The sequence below is a fragment of the Dermacentor albipictus genome, chromosome 1 (genome assembly GCF_038994185.2).
Source record: "Dermacentor albipictus isolate Rhodes 1998 colony chromosome 1, USDA_Dalb.pri_finalv2, whole genome shotgun sequence".
Taxonomy (NCBI): domain Eukaryota; kingdom Metazoa; phylum Arthropoda; class Arachnida; order Ixodida; family Ixodidae; genus Dermacentor; species Dermacentor albipictus.
In genome coordinates, this window is record NC_091821.1 from 385,208,322 (window position 1) to 385,223,553 (window position 15,232).

Here is a 15,232-nt window from a genome sequence, read left to right on the forward strand (position 1 = left end):
GTTTCCTCTCTAACCCACCCCGCTGTGTTCCTGTCTCTTAATGTTACGCCTATAATTTTTCATTGCATCCCTCTCTGCAGAGTCCCCAACTTCTTCTCAAGCTTCTTTGTTAACCTTCAAGTTTCTGTGCCATATGTTAGCACCAGTAGAATGATTGTACACTTTTCTTTTCAAAGATAGCGGTAAGCTGCTAGTCGTGACTTGGTAATGCCTGCTACATGTGCTCCAACTCATTTCTATTATATTCTGTAAATTTCTCATGATCAGGATCACCCGCAACTAATTGGCCTAGAAGTGTACTCTTGCCTAGATTTGAGGGGCTGAATGCCAATCACGATATCATGTCGTTTTGCTAGACTACGGAACATTACCTTGGTCGAATGAATATTCATCTATAACCTACTTTTATACATCGTCGGTTAAGGTCCTAAATCATTTGTTGCAAGTCATGTCCATCATTCCTGAACAGGAAAATGTCATCTGTAAGTTGCAGGTCGCTTAGATACTCTCCATTGACCCTCACTCTCAATCCTTCCCAGTCTAACAACTTGAATACTTCTTAGCATGCAGTGAATAAGCATGCAGTGAGTATGCAGTGAATAAGTGTACACTTGAGTGCCTCTAGAATGAATGCCTCTACGATGAAATGACCTGTCTAACGCGGGAATAATCCTGTCCCAGTTCTACCGTGAGCTGTGCCGTGTGCAACCTTTACAACAATGTGACCTGTAAAAACAAAGATTTTGGAGGTCCCATTCACTTCTTTATAATGGCATTCGACTGTACATATCTTTGATAAATGCAAAGGTTGCTAATAAACACGGCTATTATAAACAAAGTGAAAAAGAAAGCTTTGCCTCTGACACCCGCTTCAATTCCCTACACTCAGATCTATCAAAGGTGTTTGTTCACTTCCCATTCTTTTCTGTACATGTGTCCCTAGATACAAATAAGGACGCCAGTTTTCCCACATGCTGTCTTTGTTCCTGTGGGTTTTATTTCTTGTCCTTATTAGCTATATTGACTATTAGCTATCAACTACAGCAGCAGATCTGGTTAAACACATAGATATTTAGAAAATACTGACCTGGAGGGAAGATGTCTTCGGTGAGGCGGGATCCAGCAAGTGGCACAATGGTGTTGCAAGCAATGTTGTATTTTTTTCCTTCAATGGCCAGGGTGTTGCTCAGCCCAAGCAAGGCAAGCTTGGCTGAAGAGTAATGAAGAGAAACAGTAAACTACAAATGTATTCAGAACATCCAGAAAATTTGACACAGCTGTGCATCTGCTAAACTGAAAACAACAAGGAAAAGCTCAGCCTCCAACTGCAAGTTTTCTTTGCCATAATGTGATGACGTCGTACAGAACAAGCATCGAGAGAGTCCCAAAAGGGTAGCCCCTACCCTTAGATTAGATTGCGGGGTTTTACGTGCCAAAACCACTTTCTAATTATGAGGCACGCCGTAGTGGAGGACTCCGGAAATTTCGACCACCTGGGGTTCTTTAACGTGCACCTAAATCTAAGCACACAGGTGTTTTCGCATTTCGCCCCCATCGAAATGCGGCCGCCGTGGCCGGGATTCGATCCTGCGACCTCGTGCTCAGCAGCTCAACACCATAGCCACTGAGCAACCACGGCGGGTGGTAGCCCCTACCCTTACCTTAATTTATTGCATACCTGAAGTATTCCTTTAGTACAGGTTTTAACTTCAGTCATAACCAAAGAGATTCGTATTGACTTCTAAAGTTCAAAAGCAAGGTACACAGACATGCAAAGCCAGCAGATGTGCACAGCTTGTTCCCTGTTTGTCGCTTTCATTTTTTTTTACTTGCATTTATGCTACATGAAAAATACAGAGGTTACAGCGGACTCTCTTTCAGACTGACATGGAGGAGGCCTTGGTAACTTTTTTATTTTACAAGTTCAGCCTAATAGAATTGCACCAAGTCTATGAGAAATTAAATAAAAGCACCTCAATTATATGGCTTCTTTAAATAGTCAGCTGTGTTTATAACGAAATAAAAATCACAATGAAAAGATAAAAAGTGAGTGAAAAGAAAAAGAAAAACACAATCGCATCGTATCCACTGCTAACTAAGTCTTATCCACATCAGCTCTACACAGCAATATTGAAGCGAAGTTGCTCTGAAACTGCAAAATATTGCAATGCTTCTGACAGTGGTACAGATAATACCATCTGCTAACAGTGATCAGAATTGAAACATGATTTTAAAGTAACCAAATTACTCTAAATAAGCAACTCTGTCATAACAGTGAGTGGAGGAAACAAAACGATGACACGTAGTCAATTTACACTGCTCTGATCTACACTGAAGTAGAGCACGTTGCATAGTGCCCGAGGCTGGTGCAAGCATGGAAGGCTGGAAACAGGGCACGAGGGATGTGCAAAGGCATCAGGCCCATTGGCTGTGTTTGAAAAATAGGCAAAGTTGAAGCTGGACTTGCTACCAACCAAGGGGTGTTGATGTGCCACGTATCAGTGGGACAGTCTGGAGAAGCGATTCAAGGTTAACACAGCACCAAGGCTCTAGGGCCACTGAGTGGTGGAACTATGTACTAGAAAATGTCAGCATTAGAGTGTCTCTAGAACATAAGAGTGACACACTGACACACACTTGTGAATGGTGTGCATATAGTATTGTGCACATTCCTACAGTGCTACAAGGGTTTTTGAATACACTTATCACAAGTATTTTCCAGTGTCCTTTTCATGCATTGGGTATCTGTTGACTACCATCACAGGTAGTAAAACATCTGTTGCCTTAGTCATGGCTACATAGCGAGACTGGTTTTTATTGTTGTAAAGACCGCAGTGACACTCTCTTCAAATGTATGCATGGTAAAGTCCAATTATTTTTCAAAGGTAACTGTCATATTGTCAACATCCCTACGCATAAGCTTACCAGAGCCATAGTTTGCCTGGCCAAAGTTTCCATAGATTCCAGCTCCTGAAGCTGTCATGATAACCCTGAAAATGTGTTTTGAGCAGAAATATCAACACTTGATCAGGAGATGACCTCATAAGTGCCTGAAGACAGTAGAAAGGCACAAGAATGCACTAATAAGAAAAGTGGCAAAAAAAAAGAAGCTAGACACATGATGGTACAATGCACATAGAGCATTATATAATCAGCTGGAATGCCTAGTGCTTCTGCATAACTTTAGCAAGCAGACTATCCTTGTGTACATTCGTTACCCATGCTGAGCAACATACACCACTGCAATTTTTAAACCAAAACGTGCGAGCGTTGACCACATGGCATGTCAGTGCCTTATAATGGTGAGAAGTGGCCGGCCAGATAGGCGACAGTATGTACAAGCACACAAAGGCTGGACATGTGCACACGCCTGAACCAAAATGCACAGTACATTGCCTTAAAACTGGAAGGTGCTCTTGGCGCTTACACATATTATCGTAGATCTCGCCACTTCTTGCCATTATAAGGTGCTGACTGACATGCTGTGTGGTCAATGATAGGGCATTCTGAGTAAAAAATTGCAATGTGCACGTTATCATGCTGTATGTTTAGATAATAAAGATTGAGACATGCATCAACATAATGACATGCACACTACTAAGCATGAGCAAATAAAATTTCAGCACAAATTTTGCCAACCAGCTTCAATGAGCTCATTTGAGGTAAAATGTAGAGAAAAGTGCAATTACTTTCCATAGCCTTGCTTTCTAAAGTATGGCCATGCCGCCTTTGTGACAAGAAAGGAACCCCTCAGGTGCACACGGTGAATCAGGTCTGCAAAGCATAAGACATGTTTTTATTACATAACTTGTAGAATAAAAAAGACAAGGGAAGTAAGCCAATATGATTGATAAGTTAGGTTTAGCTCACCAAATTCATCAGGAGTCATGTTGACAAATGCCTTGTCACGTAAAATGCCAGCGTTGTTAATGAGAATATCTGAAAGAAAAGATTAGAGCTCAGCACAACCCCCCCACAGCACTCAACTTTAATCTTCAAATGAAGGTTGACACCCTTGGAATGTCCGCAGCAATGGACAAGAAAATGGTGGACAAATCAGACTAACCAACACGACCAAAACTGTCTATAGCTGTCTTGATGATTTTGTCACCCTCTTCAACAGAATCTGCAAGGGAGAGAAAAACAATGAATGGCAAAATATGCAAGACTTCTTTCTCTCTTTTTTGTTCTTTAGTTTCAGTAAGTGGGAAAACTCTTAAAAAAACATTTTTTATTCATGGGCACATTTTCATCACATCTGCATACCGTATGTATTTTGACAGAAATTTATGCTTGTTGAGTGGACTAGTCTGAAGGTGAGATCATTGTGAAATGCTAGTTGTTAGGGAGGAGAGTGGCATATCAAAATGATGTTGAATGATCAGAGTTTTCAATTATATAATAAGATTTGATGTACTACTGTAATAACGTCTTCTCATATTTAAGACCTACTTCACTCTCTTATTGTTTACCTTTCTGACAAAAAGAAAAAAAAGAAAGAAAAAAGGAAGAAAACGCCATTTTGAAAAAGAAAGGGAAAAACCACATGTTCATGATAATTATTGCAAAGGTTAAATTTATCAAGGATAATACAGCAGTCCAATTAGGGAAAAGTAAATGCTCGATACAAACCTGGAGCAACAGAACACGAAAATATTTTGGGGCATATTTTTGGCCCCAAGGAGCAGTGTCTCCCCTAAATAAGAAATAAGGCAGCAGCTTACTGTAATCGGCTACGGCTCGGCCTCCTTTTGCTTTAATATCTTCAACAACTTTGTCAGCAGCAGAGCTGGACTTCCCTTCGCCGCTCCGAGATCCTCCCAAGTCATTGACTGCAAAAGTAAAAAAAGTAAAAAGAAGCAAACATGGTCATGTGCAAACGGAGGTGGCTGCCTACACAAACATCTCATGTGGTCCAAGATGCGGCCTTCCTGAATTTTCCCCAACAATGCTCACTATGATTTAAACAAACTGACTTTTTCTCCTCCTTCACTCCATCCTCCAAATACATCCTCCCTTTACATAGTGCACATGCCTCAAAAAGCATCTGTAGGAGGCTACATACTTAGCAAAGATACATTGTTGTGCAAGTTCAATACAATGAATATGGCTTGACACCCAATTCAACTTCATTCTCTTATTATAGGAATGCATAAAGAAAGCAATTATCAGAAATTAATGTAACAATGTTTCCTACCTATGACTTCTATGACTACTAAAAGGTATTTAGAAAATATGTAACAAGTATATATGTTATGCACTTCTTGCATCACATGTATTGCATTCCAGAGCTTTCCAGCTCCTGTTTGCACCTTGCCTCCTTTTTTCATTCATCTCATTTCAACAATGGAATGTTATAAGCCATACATCAGAGAGGCTGACATAAGATATACAGCTGTGTACAATGGACCCAACACTAGCCAGTCAGCATGCAATCCTACTTTGTTCTGGCATGAATTAAAATTCAGGTTTTTCCCAAAAAGAGGCAGGGAAAAGAAAGGATGTTCATCTACGGGGGCGTTTGAATGCATGCTCCAGTACCTTGATGGCAGAGAGTTATATTTGCAGAAAGCTGTGCACAGTTGAGTCTACTATTTCACATTCACTGCAGTGAAGCCGAGACAATGACAAGGAAGAGCAGAGTTTCCTAGAAGTCTTTGTGACAATGTAATATGCAAAACATGCATATGCATAATGCTCTGCTAAGATTTTAGATTTTCGTATGGGTGAAGTGCAAAAAAAGGATACATACAGCTAAACCTGTTATCAAATATGGCAAGCAATTTGAAATTAAGTTGATCAATTAAAACTTTGACATATCTTTATTTACAATGCTTCAATGAGTAATATTTAAAATGAAGGCACAGATTTACACAAGCAACACAGGAACACAAATGTCACCCTGCTTAAAAAGGGGTGACATTATAGTATACCAGAATAGGCCACTTATAGTGCTATAATTACTCGTGTAACAACTCAAGTTTTAAAAAAATCCTGACATCGTTTGGATCATGTGCAATCTAGACTCATGACCATTGGTTGACACCATGTGCTGCACAGGTGATGAAAAACAGTGATAATTCATTACAAAAACTTTCGTTTAATATTCTTCATCCCTTTTTGGCGTCATTAACTTACTCTACTGCTAGGGCAAAGTTTTTTTTCCCCCAGTATTATACTTAAAGCAGAGGTCATACTTAAGAATGGACATTAAACAAATTATTACTGTAATTTTGGCATTACTGCAGCAAAAGGAATAGGGGTAACAAAGAGAGGCTGCAGCAAAGGAAGGAACAATCTGCTTCCTTCATAGACACAATTGCACAAGAGCAAAGGGAAAGTGACAATTCTTTTGTTCTTGCTGGTTCCTCCCAAGACTGCCACAACTGATGCAAAACAGGGCTTTGGAAAATAAAATACAAAGAGAACAGCTGTCTCGCTTGGTGGGTGACCAAGGACATGCACGGATATGCTCAAGGAAGGTGGGAAAGGACTCACCGACGACAGATGCCCCTCTCTCGGCAAAGAGGAGTGCATACTCTCGGCCCAGACCTGCAAGAAAGAATGTACGTGTGCAGGGGAAACTGTTAACGGCCAAGAAATACAAATTTTGGCATGGTACTTCTCTTGTTATCTGCCATTCTAAGGGCCTGCTATGCAGTTAACTGAATTATAGAATGCAAACAACAGTTATGCCTTATTTAAACAATGTATTCACAGATATACAAAACCTTAAATTTGAGTACAGTGTAATAAAGAAGCTGCTTGGTTAGATTTCTATGAGACCTGCAGCTCGTATTCAATAATCAAATAAATATGATGCTACCCTTCCTTTCTTTCCTGTTGCTTTTGCCAAAGACTTCAGGGGGTAAGACATTCTTCCACTAAATAATTTTTGGCTTCTTAAAATAAGAAAATAGGAGAGGGACAGCTGCTTTATGTTACAATGACACACTCTGTTGCAAAAGAAGTGCATATTTCAGTCTATGCAATCTGGATAAAATAACGATGAAAGTGGAACATAACCTGTATATGTTCGTGACAGGGCAATAGCTGAAGATTAGCCATAGCTAGTTCAAGTCCTCAAAGCCAGTGCCTAACGAAATAGCGCAAGGACATCTTGGAGTGAACCAAAGTAAAGAATCTGAAAGAGCTGTTAGAGTTAAAAGCGTTCAGTCCCCACTATGAATGCTCTGTTCTCAAGGAATTAGAGATGTGCATGAGGGAAAATAATCACCACAAGCTATTTCTTGCATTTGTTGAACTTATGCAAATTGAACAAATGCACATCTTTTCGAAATACAGCAGTTGAAATCATAACCTGCAAAATGTGATACTGCATTCTTGAAGGTACACAATGGCAATGACTAATGATAGATTTAGAGCAAGCAAGATATTTATGCAATATTTTAACATACAAGTCACAATGCTTTGAAGCTGCATGTTTTTTTACGCTGCCCTTGAGCTCACAGAGCATTGTGCTTTACACCGACTTGATCAAAGAAAATGGAGCATATATTCACATCCGTTGAACTGCAATAAGTTTGTATCTTAAATACAAAATGTTTAACAGGTTTATTTTTGCAACCTATGAAAGGTCAGCTGCCATTTAATGTTTCTTTCTACAGCCTCGTAAACTATGCTAGTTATATCCTAGATTACCTGTTGATTGTAAACAAAAGTGCCGATACACTACTGAGCATAGGACACAGGATCACTTGCTGTTAAGTGATCGTGCCTATATTCACAGACAAACTTGTGTGGCAATGAAGCAAAAGCTACAGGGGAGAACGTTCTACACAGGTAATACTATGCCGAGTATTCTGGCAGCCTTTTTATTTACCGAAATCTTCTATGTACGATGATTTCACATTTGCTGCAACTTGGAAGAGAGAAGCAGAAATTTAAGTTGTATTTAACACTCAGTGGTGTATTTTGTCTTATTCTCCTGTTGTAATTAATATGTTTATGTTTTCTCTTTGGCAACTTAAGCTAATGCAGATGAGAATGGGGACTTTCTTCAGAAACACTCTCATGTACACTTTGCCTCTGCAACTTCCCACTCTTTGCCACAGAAAGTTGCCCATGAGCATAAAACTCCATTGTCCTTCCCTTCGTTTTTGTATTCAGTCTTTAAAATGCCACACTCCAGCATGCAAAGTTAACAACTTCCTCATTCTTATTGATATGTGCTGTAGTTGTCATGGATGGTGCCTTGGCAACCTGACATAACATTTGCTGCCAAGGCCACAGCAGACTGGTCACACTGTCTATGCCAGTGCTATATATCATCAATAGAGTGTGAAACAGTGTTAGTAACTGTTACAAAATGCTTATACAAACAAGATGCCAGTCAGGTATTAATGTTACAATGTTTCGTTAGAGTGTGTGTGTTCTATGGGTTACTACATGCAGCAGTGACAATAGTTCATCTCTGGCTCACCATTACTGCTCATGCACTATTTTATGAATTTGACAACCTAAATTAATGTTCTGCGTGTAAGGACAGAGACACAGCCCCGCACAAGGAGGTGGAACGGCATTAAAGACACACCGCCACCGTGAAAGTGTTAAAAGCATGCCCATATATACGTCAGGACAAGTTCAGTGCATAAGACAAGCTAAACCAACATTAAAAGCAATCAAGAATCACATGGTAGGGCAGTGAGCAAGTACATATTTTGCAGTGCAAAAACAGCATTATATATATATGCATGAAAAGGCCAGCCCAAGGTTTGTAAAATGGCGAAACAGGAAGTCACTATGCCAATGAACAGCTGCCTTGTGAATACATACAATATGAGGTGTGTTTATTTAATACTTGTGAAGGCGCATTGAAGAGATGCGTCTAAGTGATGAGGAAATGAGAAAAAAAAAAACGGTGTTTACTTTGCAAACAAAGCATGAGCTATGCCTGAAGGAAAAGTGTGGACTGTCTGTCCTTCTGCAGCTAAGAGGAAAGAAGTAGTATTTCGTACTCTTTACACAAAAGAAGAAAATAGTGAAAGAAATGAATAAAAGGAACAAGACCACCCTCCGTTACTATGCGCTAGCAAATTAAGCAGTTTAACTGCTCAAGAACACTGCTCGTCTTTTGTGAGGTAACTGTATCGACACATAATAACGCGCGTATTACGAAACAAGCAAAGCAATTACGCCACAGGTATGTCATTTGGCCTTGAAAGAAAGTGAGGCGTTCTGCGGTGGGGCATATTCAATCAGTTCGTTTCGGTAATGCCCTTAGGGTCAAGCGAAGTGACACGAACAGAAAAGCGCCGCTCACCGGAGCGTACTCTAGGTCACCATTAAACAGGACAATGCCCTCCAGGCCACGCTATGACGAGCATCGTAATACTACGCGCGTATTTTTGTCGCAGCTGCCCAAATTAACTTAAAGACAATTAAGTGCGCTCCCCGTCAGACACATCTTAAATAGCGAACTCTTACACCGCAAGAATCGCGCAGTTCTTTTCTTTTTCTTTGCTTTAAATCATAGTGGGCTATCGCTGGAACGGTGCACGACCATTGACAGACAGGGGTAGAAACTATAAAGGTCAACATCTTTTCTTTTTTTCGCATGGCAGTTTTTACACCAATTCTGCGCAGCTGAATAGCATCAGTGCGACCTTGCGAGGCATTTGTGCGCGTAATCAAAATAAGAGGAAACTCTACGAAGGCCATGTCGACTGACGCTGGCAACCACTTGTTTTGATAGGAATCAGCTGGTAAATTTAGGTGCTAAAGCTCGCGAAAAATCAGACGAACTTCTCGACAGCTCACCTCCCCCGGCGCCGGTGACGACCACGACTTTGCCATCAAACTTGAGCGCCATGACGACGTAGAGCAAGGTGCACAAGGAAGTGACAGGTCTCGGTCGACTGCCGAAAGAGAACCTGTCTCGGGCCTACTCGGACCTCCTCCGGCAAGGTACGCGGCGCCCCTCAGCTGCTTCCTCAGTGCAAGCAGACGCAAGTAAAAACAAGGTTGCCACACGAGTTCCTCGAGTACCTAGCCTAGAATAGAGAATACCTAGAAACTCCAAAAGTACCTAGACAACTCCCTAGATAATTGAATGGCACGTGACATGGCTATCACGTGCTTTTTGGCGCCTCGTTTAAACTTTTGTTAACTTCCTCGATCGGCTTGCGTTCTTGAACTGTATTCGCACAGAAGCTCATAGAAACAGTATTTGCTTTCATGTAATTTAATTTCTTTACAGTTTCCATCCGATGTAGCGCTCGTTTTGTCATGGGCACGCAGAATGTTTTGGCGTTGGAAAACACCGTAGTGTATGAAAAGGCAGGACGGAGGTCATTATACGATTTACGGGTGAATTTTATTAATTGTTCCCTTTCACCACTTGATGTCATTTTTATTGTACTGAAAAAATATTGCTTTCCACCCAGGCAAGCCGACGACTCGTCTCGTTTATTTAACGACCCCTTTAAAGAAAGTGCATTTGATACGATGCGATCTGATAATGTTAAGAAGCGACGATTACCAGAAGGAGCTGGTTCATTCGGGTGTTTACAGGGAACCTATACTGTTTCTAAGCGGTTTTCTTCACCTCTGCGGTAGCTTCTTCTTCTTTTTAAAAATTTTGGCACGTACCCACGAGGAGGGGGGGGGGGGGGGCTTTGGCCATGGTTCTTAGTGGAAACATATGAACTTCTTGCTTCCTGTTAATTTATTGATCTGTACTATCCATACTTAATCAATAGTAAATATAACACATTTTCTGTGTCCGTTCCTTGAATAGTGATCATGCCAATTAAGACGAAGATGCTATATTATGAAAATAACGCGATTCAGCGTTAATAATGCGGCAAATGTGCTTAACATGAAAATCTCCCATGCAGTCGCAATGACGTACTCATGTACACTCTGACACACCTCCTTTCGGGCTCGGTCAAGGGTACTTCCCCCAAAAGATAAAATGTTAATTACCATGAAAGGAACGTTCATACGCGATAGGGGGTGCTCTAAGTAGGTCTTTCTTTTGGAATTATATTTTTGGCAAAATAGGAAGAAATGGTCCAGTGATACTATGTCCCCGCATGATGCACAAAGGTTCGATTGTGCGAACCCACACCTACTCACGTACCGATTTAATTGCGGTATTCGACATCGTAACAGTGTAATGGAAACTTCGCATTGCCGAGAGGGTAGCTACGAACAGCCTCAGTCAAGCGCTTGTCTTTATCTCCTTTTCTTGTGTCTGTATGTTCTTCCATAGCGCTAATTTACTTGTTCAGCTAAGCAGAACTACAATCGCAAGTCGCTGTTTGTTGTCGCCTGTTTGGCGTCTTCACAAGGCACAGGGCAGCGCATCGACACCAATGCGTTTACTGTATATGACTACCTGCCCTTAAAAAAAAGAAAAGCTCGCACTAAACATATTTACGATGACTATTTTTCGAGTATACAAATAGCCGAAAGCCGTCATGGCGTATGAGGCGAAAGGCGTATGGGGCGTGCCGGGCTCCTTTTTCACGCTTCCCTCTGGACACGCTGCGCCTTCTGGCGGCACCACCATGAAGCCCGCACATACCCAGAGGCACACGTCCAATTTGGCTGCAAAGAGGTTAGAGAGCGACACATACCCAGTGGCATATACGCACACGAACGGCTCACGCATGCTTAGACTGCACAATCTTGAGGATCGGCTCACATTTTTGGTGGGATAGGTGGATAGCCGGAAAGAAAACTGGTCTGTCAACGCCAAGAATGTTGCTCGCCCTAATACTAGAACTAGACCTCAAACCACAACGGCCCTACCACCCAGTATCCAATGGAAGCACTGAGCGACTCCTGCAGAGCGTAAAGAAAGATGTGCTTCGACAAACTTGTGACGACAAAAAGGGCTGTGTGACGAGAAACTTGCATCACCGTTTAATTCTGTTTCTATTCATGTCCAGGAATACACCCACTGCTTCCACGGAGAAGACGCCTTTGCATTTCGTAGAAGCCGCGCACCTGTCTACCGCAGGGATGAGCGCTTCTACAACGCAATGAACACATTGGATGAAAGACGAGGAGCTTATAGTGGTCCTTCAAATTAAATTGGGTGGTTCTGGTGCATGGTCTTCGCCGCGGCGATAAAAAATGGTTCCGTGGTGTCGTAAAAGAAAGATGTAACCTTGGATGAAATTCTGAAACGTGTACAACCTACAGTATATTTAGTACGTGATCGAGCATCGGCCGCACGGCTTGTCAGTGCGCGCATGCGCGCAGGGCACACTCCTGGGCGAAAGTCGTCTGTGACGCTACTCTCTTCAGGAGGTACGCCCGGCCAGGGTTACTTTATCTGCGGAGTTATGCTTAAATAAGAAAGAAAGAAAGAAAGGAAGAACGAAAGAAGGAAAGAAAGAAAGAAAGAAAAGAAAAAGGTGTTGTAAAGCAGAACACGTGCAAGAGGAAGATGTGGCCCGTAAGCTGTGGTGCACTTTTCATTTTTCCTTCGTATTGCTGACCCACGCATACACCATGAAATTAGGATGAACAAAATAAAAAATAAATGGACTTTATCAACACATATACGAGGCGTTCGTCTGTGGGCGATGGAGCCACAGGCACAATAAAGGCAAGGCGTGCGCCCTTTTGAAGTGAACAGCGTCGCAGAAGACGGTTGCACTGCGAAGTGCTTTGTGTGCTTGTGCGGATACCGGCGTATACTGTTGCCAATTTCGCCGCTTGTCTCCATTACAAGGCGTTGACGTGCCGTGCAGTCTAAAGTTACCCATAGGCGCCCTTTAATCAAGTGTTCTCAGAATGGGTAGCCGTCATCAACAAACGGCGACATCTGTGTTTATTTTTATTTAAGTAAGAAAGAGGCTTCATAACGTGCAATGAAATCAGAAAAACTTGCTAACGTTGATACTACTAGGATGTGAACATTGATTTGTAATAATGGGGAGAACAAATTTTTTTATTTGAAAAGTATTCGATCACAGTTGGTTTGATATCGGCAATATTCGAATCGTATACATTAGATTCCGTCTCCAAAATCGCCATTCGCATACCCCTGAGCCATCTACGGCACTGTGAGCTTACGGAATTTTATGTCTCACAGGTAGACAATGTAACTCGGAGTATTCGCTCACCAACTAGCACGCATACAAAATCGCTTAGTCCACCGCCACGCAACCAGGGGCGCCATAGTTCTGTCGTTCCACTCGTTGACGCGAAATCAGCGCAGCTTGTATGCGTGAGCTGTCTTTACATTGTTATACACTTACGATCGGCCAGCGGGGTCGAAGCCCGCTGCGACGAATCGCTTCGTGAAGCCAACAATGCTCCGCTACGGACAGACGACTACTGGCGCCGCAAGGCGAGGCACGTTTGTAGGATCGAGTATGTATTGTTAACTGGTTCGCTGTCGCCTTCCCGGACCAATGAGAGCAAGAAAGCTCCTGGAAAATGGTGTTCTACGGCGTTCCCTCACGTACTCCAGTAACCGCCACGGTCGTTTGACAAACGCCCCAGCTAATTGCGGTGTCGTACCAGGAACCAAGACGCGCCAGCTTGAGTCAAGCGTGATAACCACTACTACTGTCTACGAAGCCCCCCTCCTTTCTGTCTGTTCAGAGAAACAAAGGCACAAAGGTGCTGGAGTGAGTGTGTGAACCCTCACCCTCAAGGCTGGTTTCTCGACAACTTTGAACGCTCCGATTGGACGAATGTTGGAAGGCAGTTTCCCTGAACTAGGGATCTAGGGAGGATAGAGGGGCTTTTAAGCAGCCGTTTTCAGCTCCTCGGTGTGCCTCGTTTTCAGTCATGCTAGAGTGATGATATGTAACGTTCTGCACTCTTCATGTAGATATTGTAAATAAATCCAGTGCTAGCGCCTATAGTTATCGATGAGAACAAGTTCCTCCCTTTAACAACGTCTTTAGCGCGGATGAGTCGGACGACAGCATGGGTCGACCCTTTTGACATGTCCGACCGCACTTTTACAACGCATAGGAAAAAAGCGCACATGCCGATAAAATATGACGAAAGTGATCTTAAACCATATGTACGGCGCACCTATAACAGCCGACATGCGCGTATAAATCAATCGCTCTTCACATCACTAGATTGCTACTATCGAAATCTTTAACGTTTTCACTCGCTACCGTAGCCCCCTCAGATTTAGCTATTCCGTCGCTAATTTTTCAATCGAACCAGTCTAATAATTGAAATACCTCGGTGTCACTCTGTGTTGTGATCTGTCCTGGCGCTTTTGGGGAGGGGGGGGGGGGGGGGGGACACACGCTACTAACATAATCTCAGCTGCTAATGAATCACGCGGATTTCTTAGGAGTCATCTACGTTATACTCCACAACAAAAAGCGTTAGCCTATCGACGATCATTTGTAAGATCAAAACTTAAGTATGAATCTTCACCTGGAACCCGCATCAAACATATCGTAAATGCACTCGAGTCACTGCGAAATCGTGCTACTAGGTTTATTCACTCATCATATTCATATGATATCAGCATTTAATCTTTGAAAGCGGAATCTGGCTTGGCAACGCTCCCTTTACGTCGACAGATTGCCACCCTCTCTCTCCTCCGCTCATTTTTTTGCAGCTCCCTTAATCACCCACCGTACATCGTGCCCCCTCATCGCACCGGTCATCCTCTTCAAGGTGCACGCACACGTGCCCGTAGCACCACTTTTCAAGCATCATTTTTTATTCGAACAGCAAGGGACTGGAACGGCCTTCCATCACGCCATCGCAGTCATCACAAGCCCATCTGTCTTTACCGAAGCTGTTGCAACCCATATAACTGCCTCCAATAATTATTTTTTTAACCACCCCTTATGTAATACCCCAGCAATGGAGTTTTTTTAAGGTAATAGAGTGAAGTATAGCGTCCCGAATGCCATCTTTGCGACTTTCCGGGTCTATAAATGCAGGGTGTTTCAGCGAACTCTTTCAATTTTTTTTTAGATTGCCTGTGGCCTTAAGTTTTTAACTAATTATCTTATGGCACATCCACAAATTCTAGCGCGTGAGACTGCAAGGTATATCCACTTGAAAAGAATTGTGTGGACGCACCATTTACGAGATATGCCCCGTAAAACTTGCTGCAAAAATGCACTGTCGTTCCACTTTCTTAACGAAACGTCGTCTTATGCAGTGGAGCACAAAAACAACTGGAACGCAATGCATTTCTGTGCAAAGTTCGGGAATTAATATCTCGAAACTGATGCCATCCTGAGAATTCGTCTCAAGTGGATCC

General features: G+C 42.4%; 1 protein-coding gene across 1 annotated transcript in view; it reads right to left on the reverse strand.

The window, feature by feature from the left end:
* The window catches only part of Mfe2 (peroxisomal Multifunctional enzyme type 2), a 46,925-nt gene extending 36,944 nt beyond the window's left edge, over window positions 1–9,981 (reverse strand). Inside the window, exons 1-8 of the mRNA XM_065432438.2 lie at window positions 9,781–9,981; window positions 6,499–6,552; window positions 4,725–4,832; window positions 4,067–4,126; window positions 3,871–3,939; window positions 3,690–3,774; window positions 2,926–2,990; window positions 1,088–1,210 (exon numbers count right to left, since the gene is read on the reverse strand). Of these exons, the coding sequence (XP_065288510.2) occupies window positions 1,088–1,210; window positions 2,926–2,990; window positions 3,690–3,774; window positions 3,871–3,939; window positions 4,067–4,126; window positions 4,725–4,832; window positions 6,499–6,552; window positions 9,781–9,832 (616 nt within the window). The 5' untranslated portion in view covers window positions 9,833–9,981. The remainder of the gene's footprint in view (window positions 1–1,087; window positions 1,211–2,925; window positions 2,991–3,689; window positions 3,775–3,870; window positions 3,940–4,066; window positions 4,127–4,724; window positions 4,833–6,498; window positions 6,553–9,780) is intronic.
* Window positions 9,982–15,232: the final 5,251 nt, after the last annotated feature.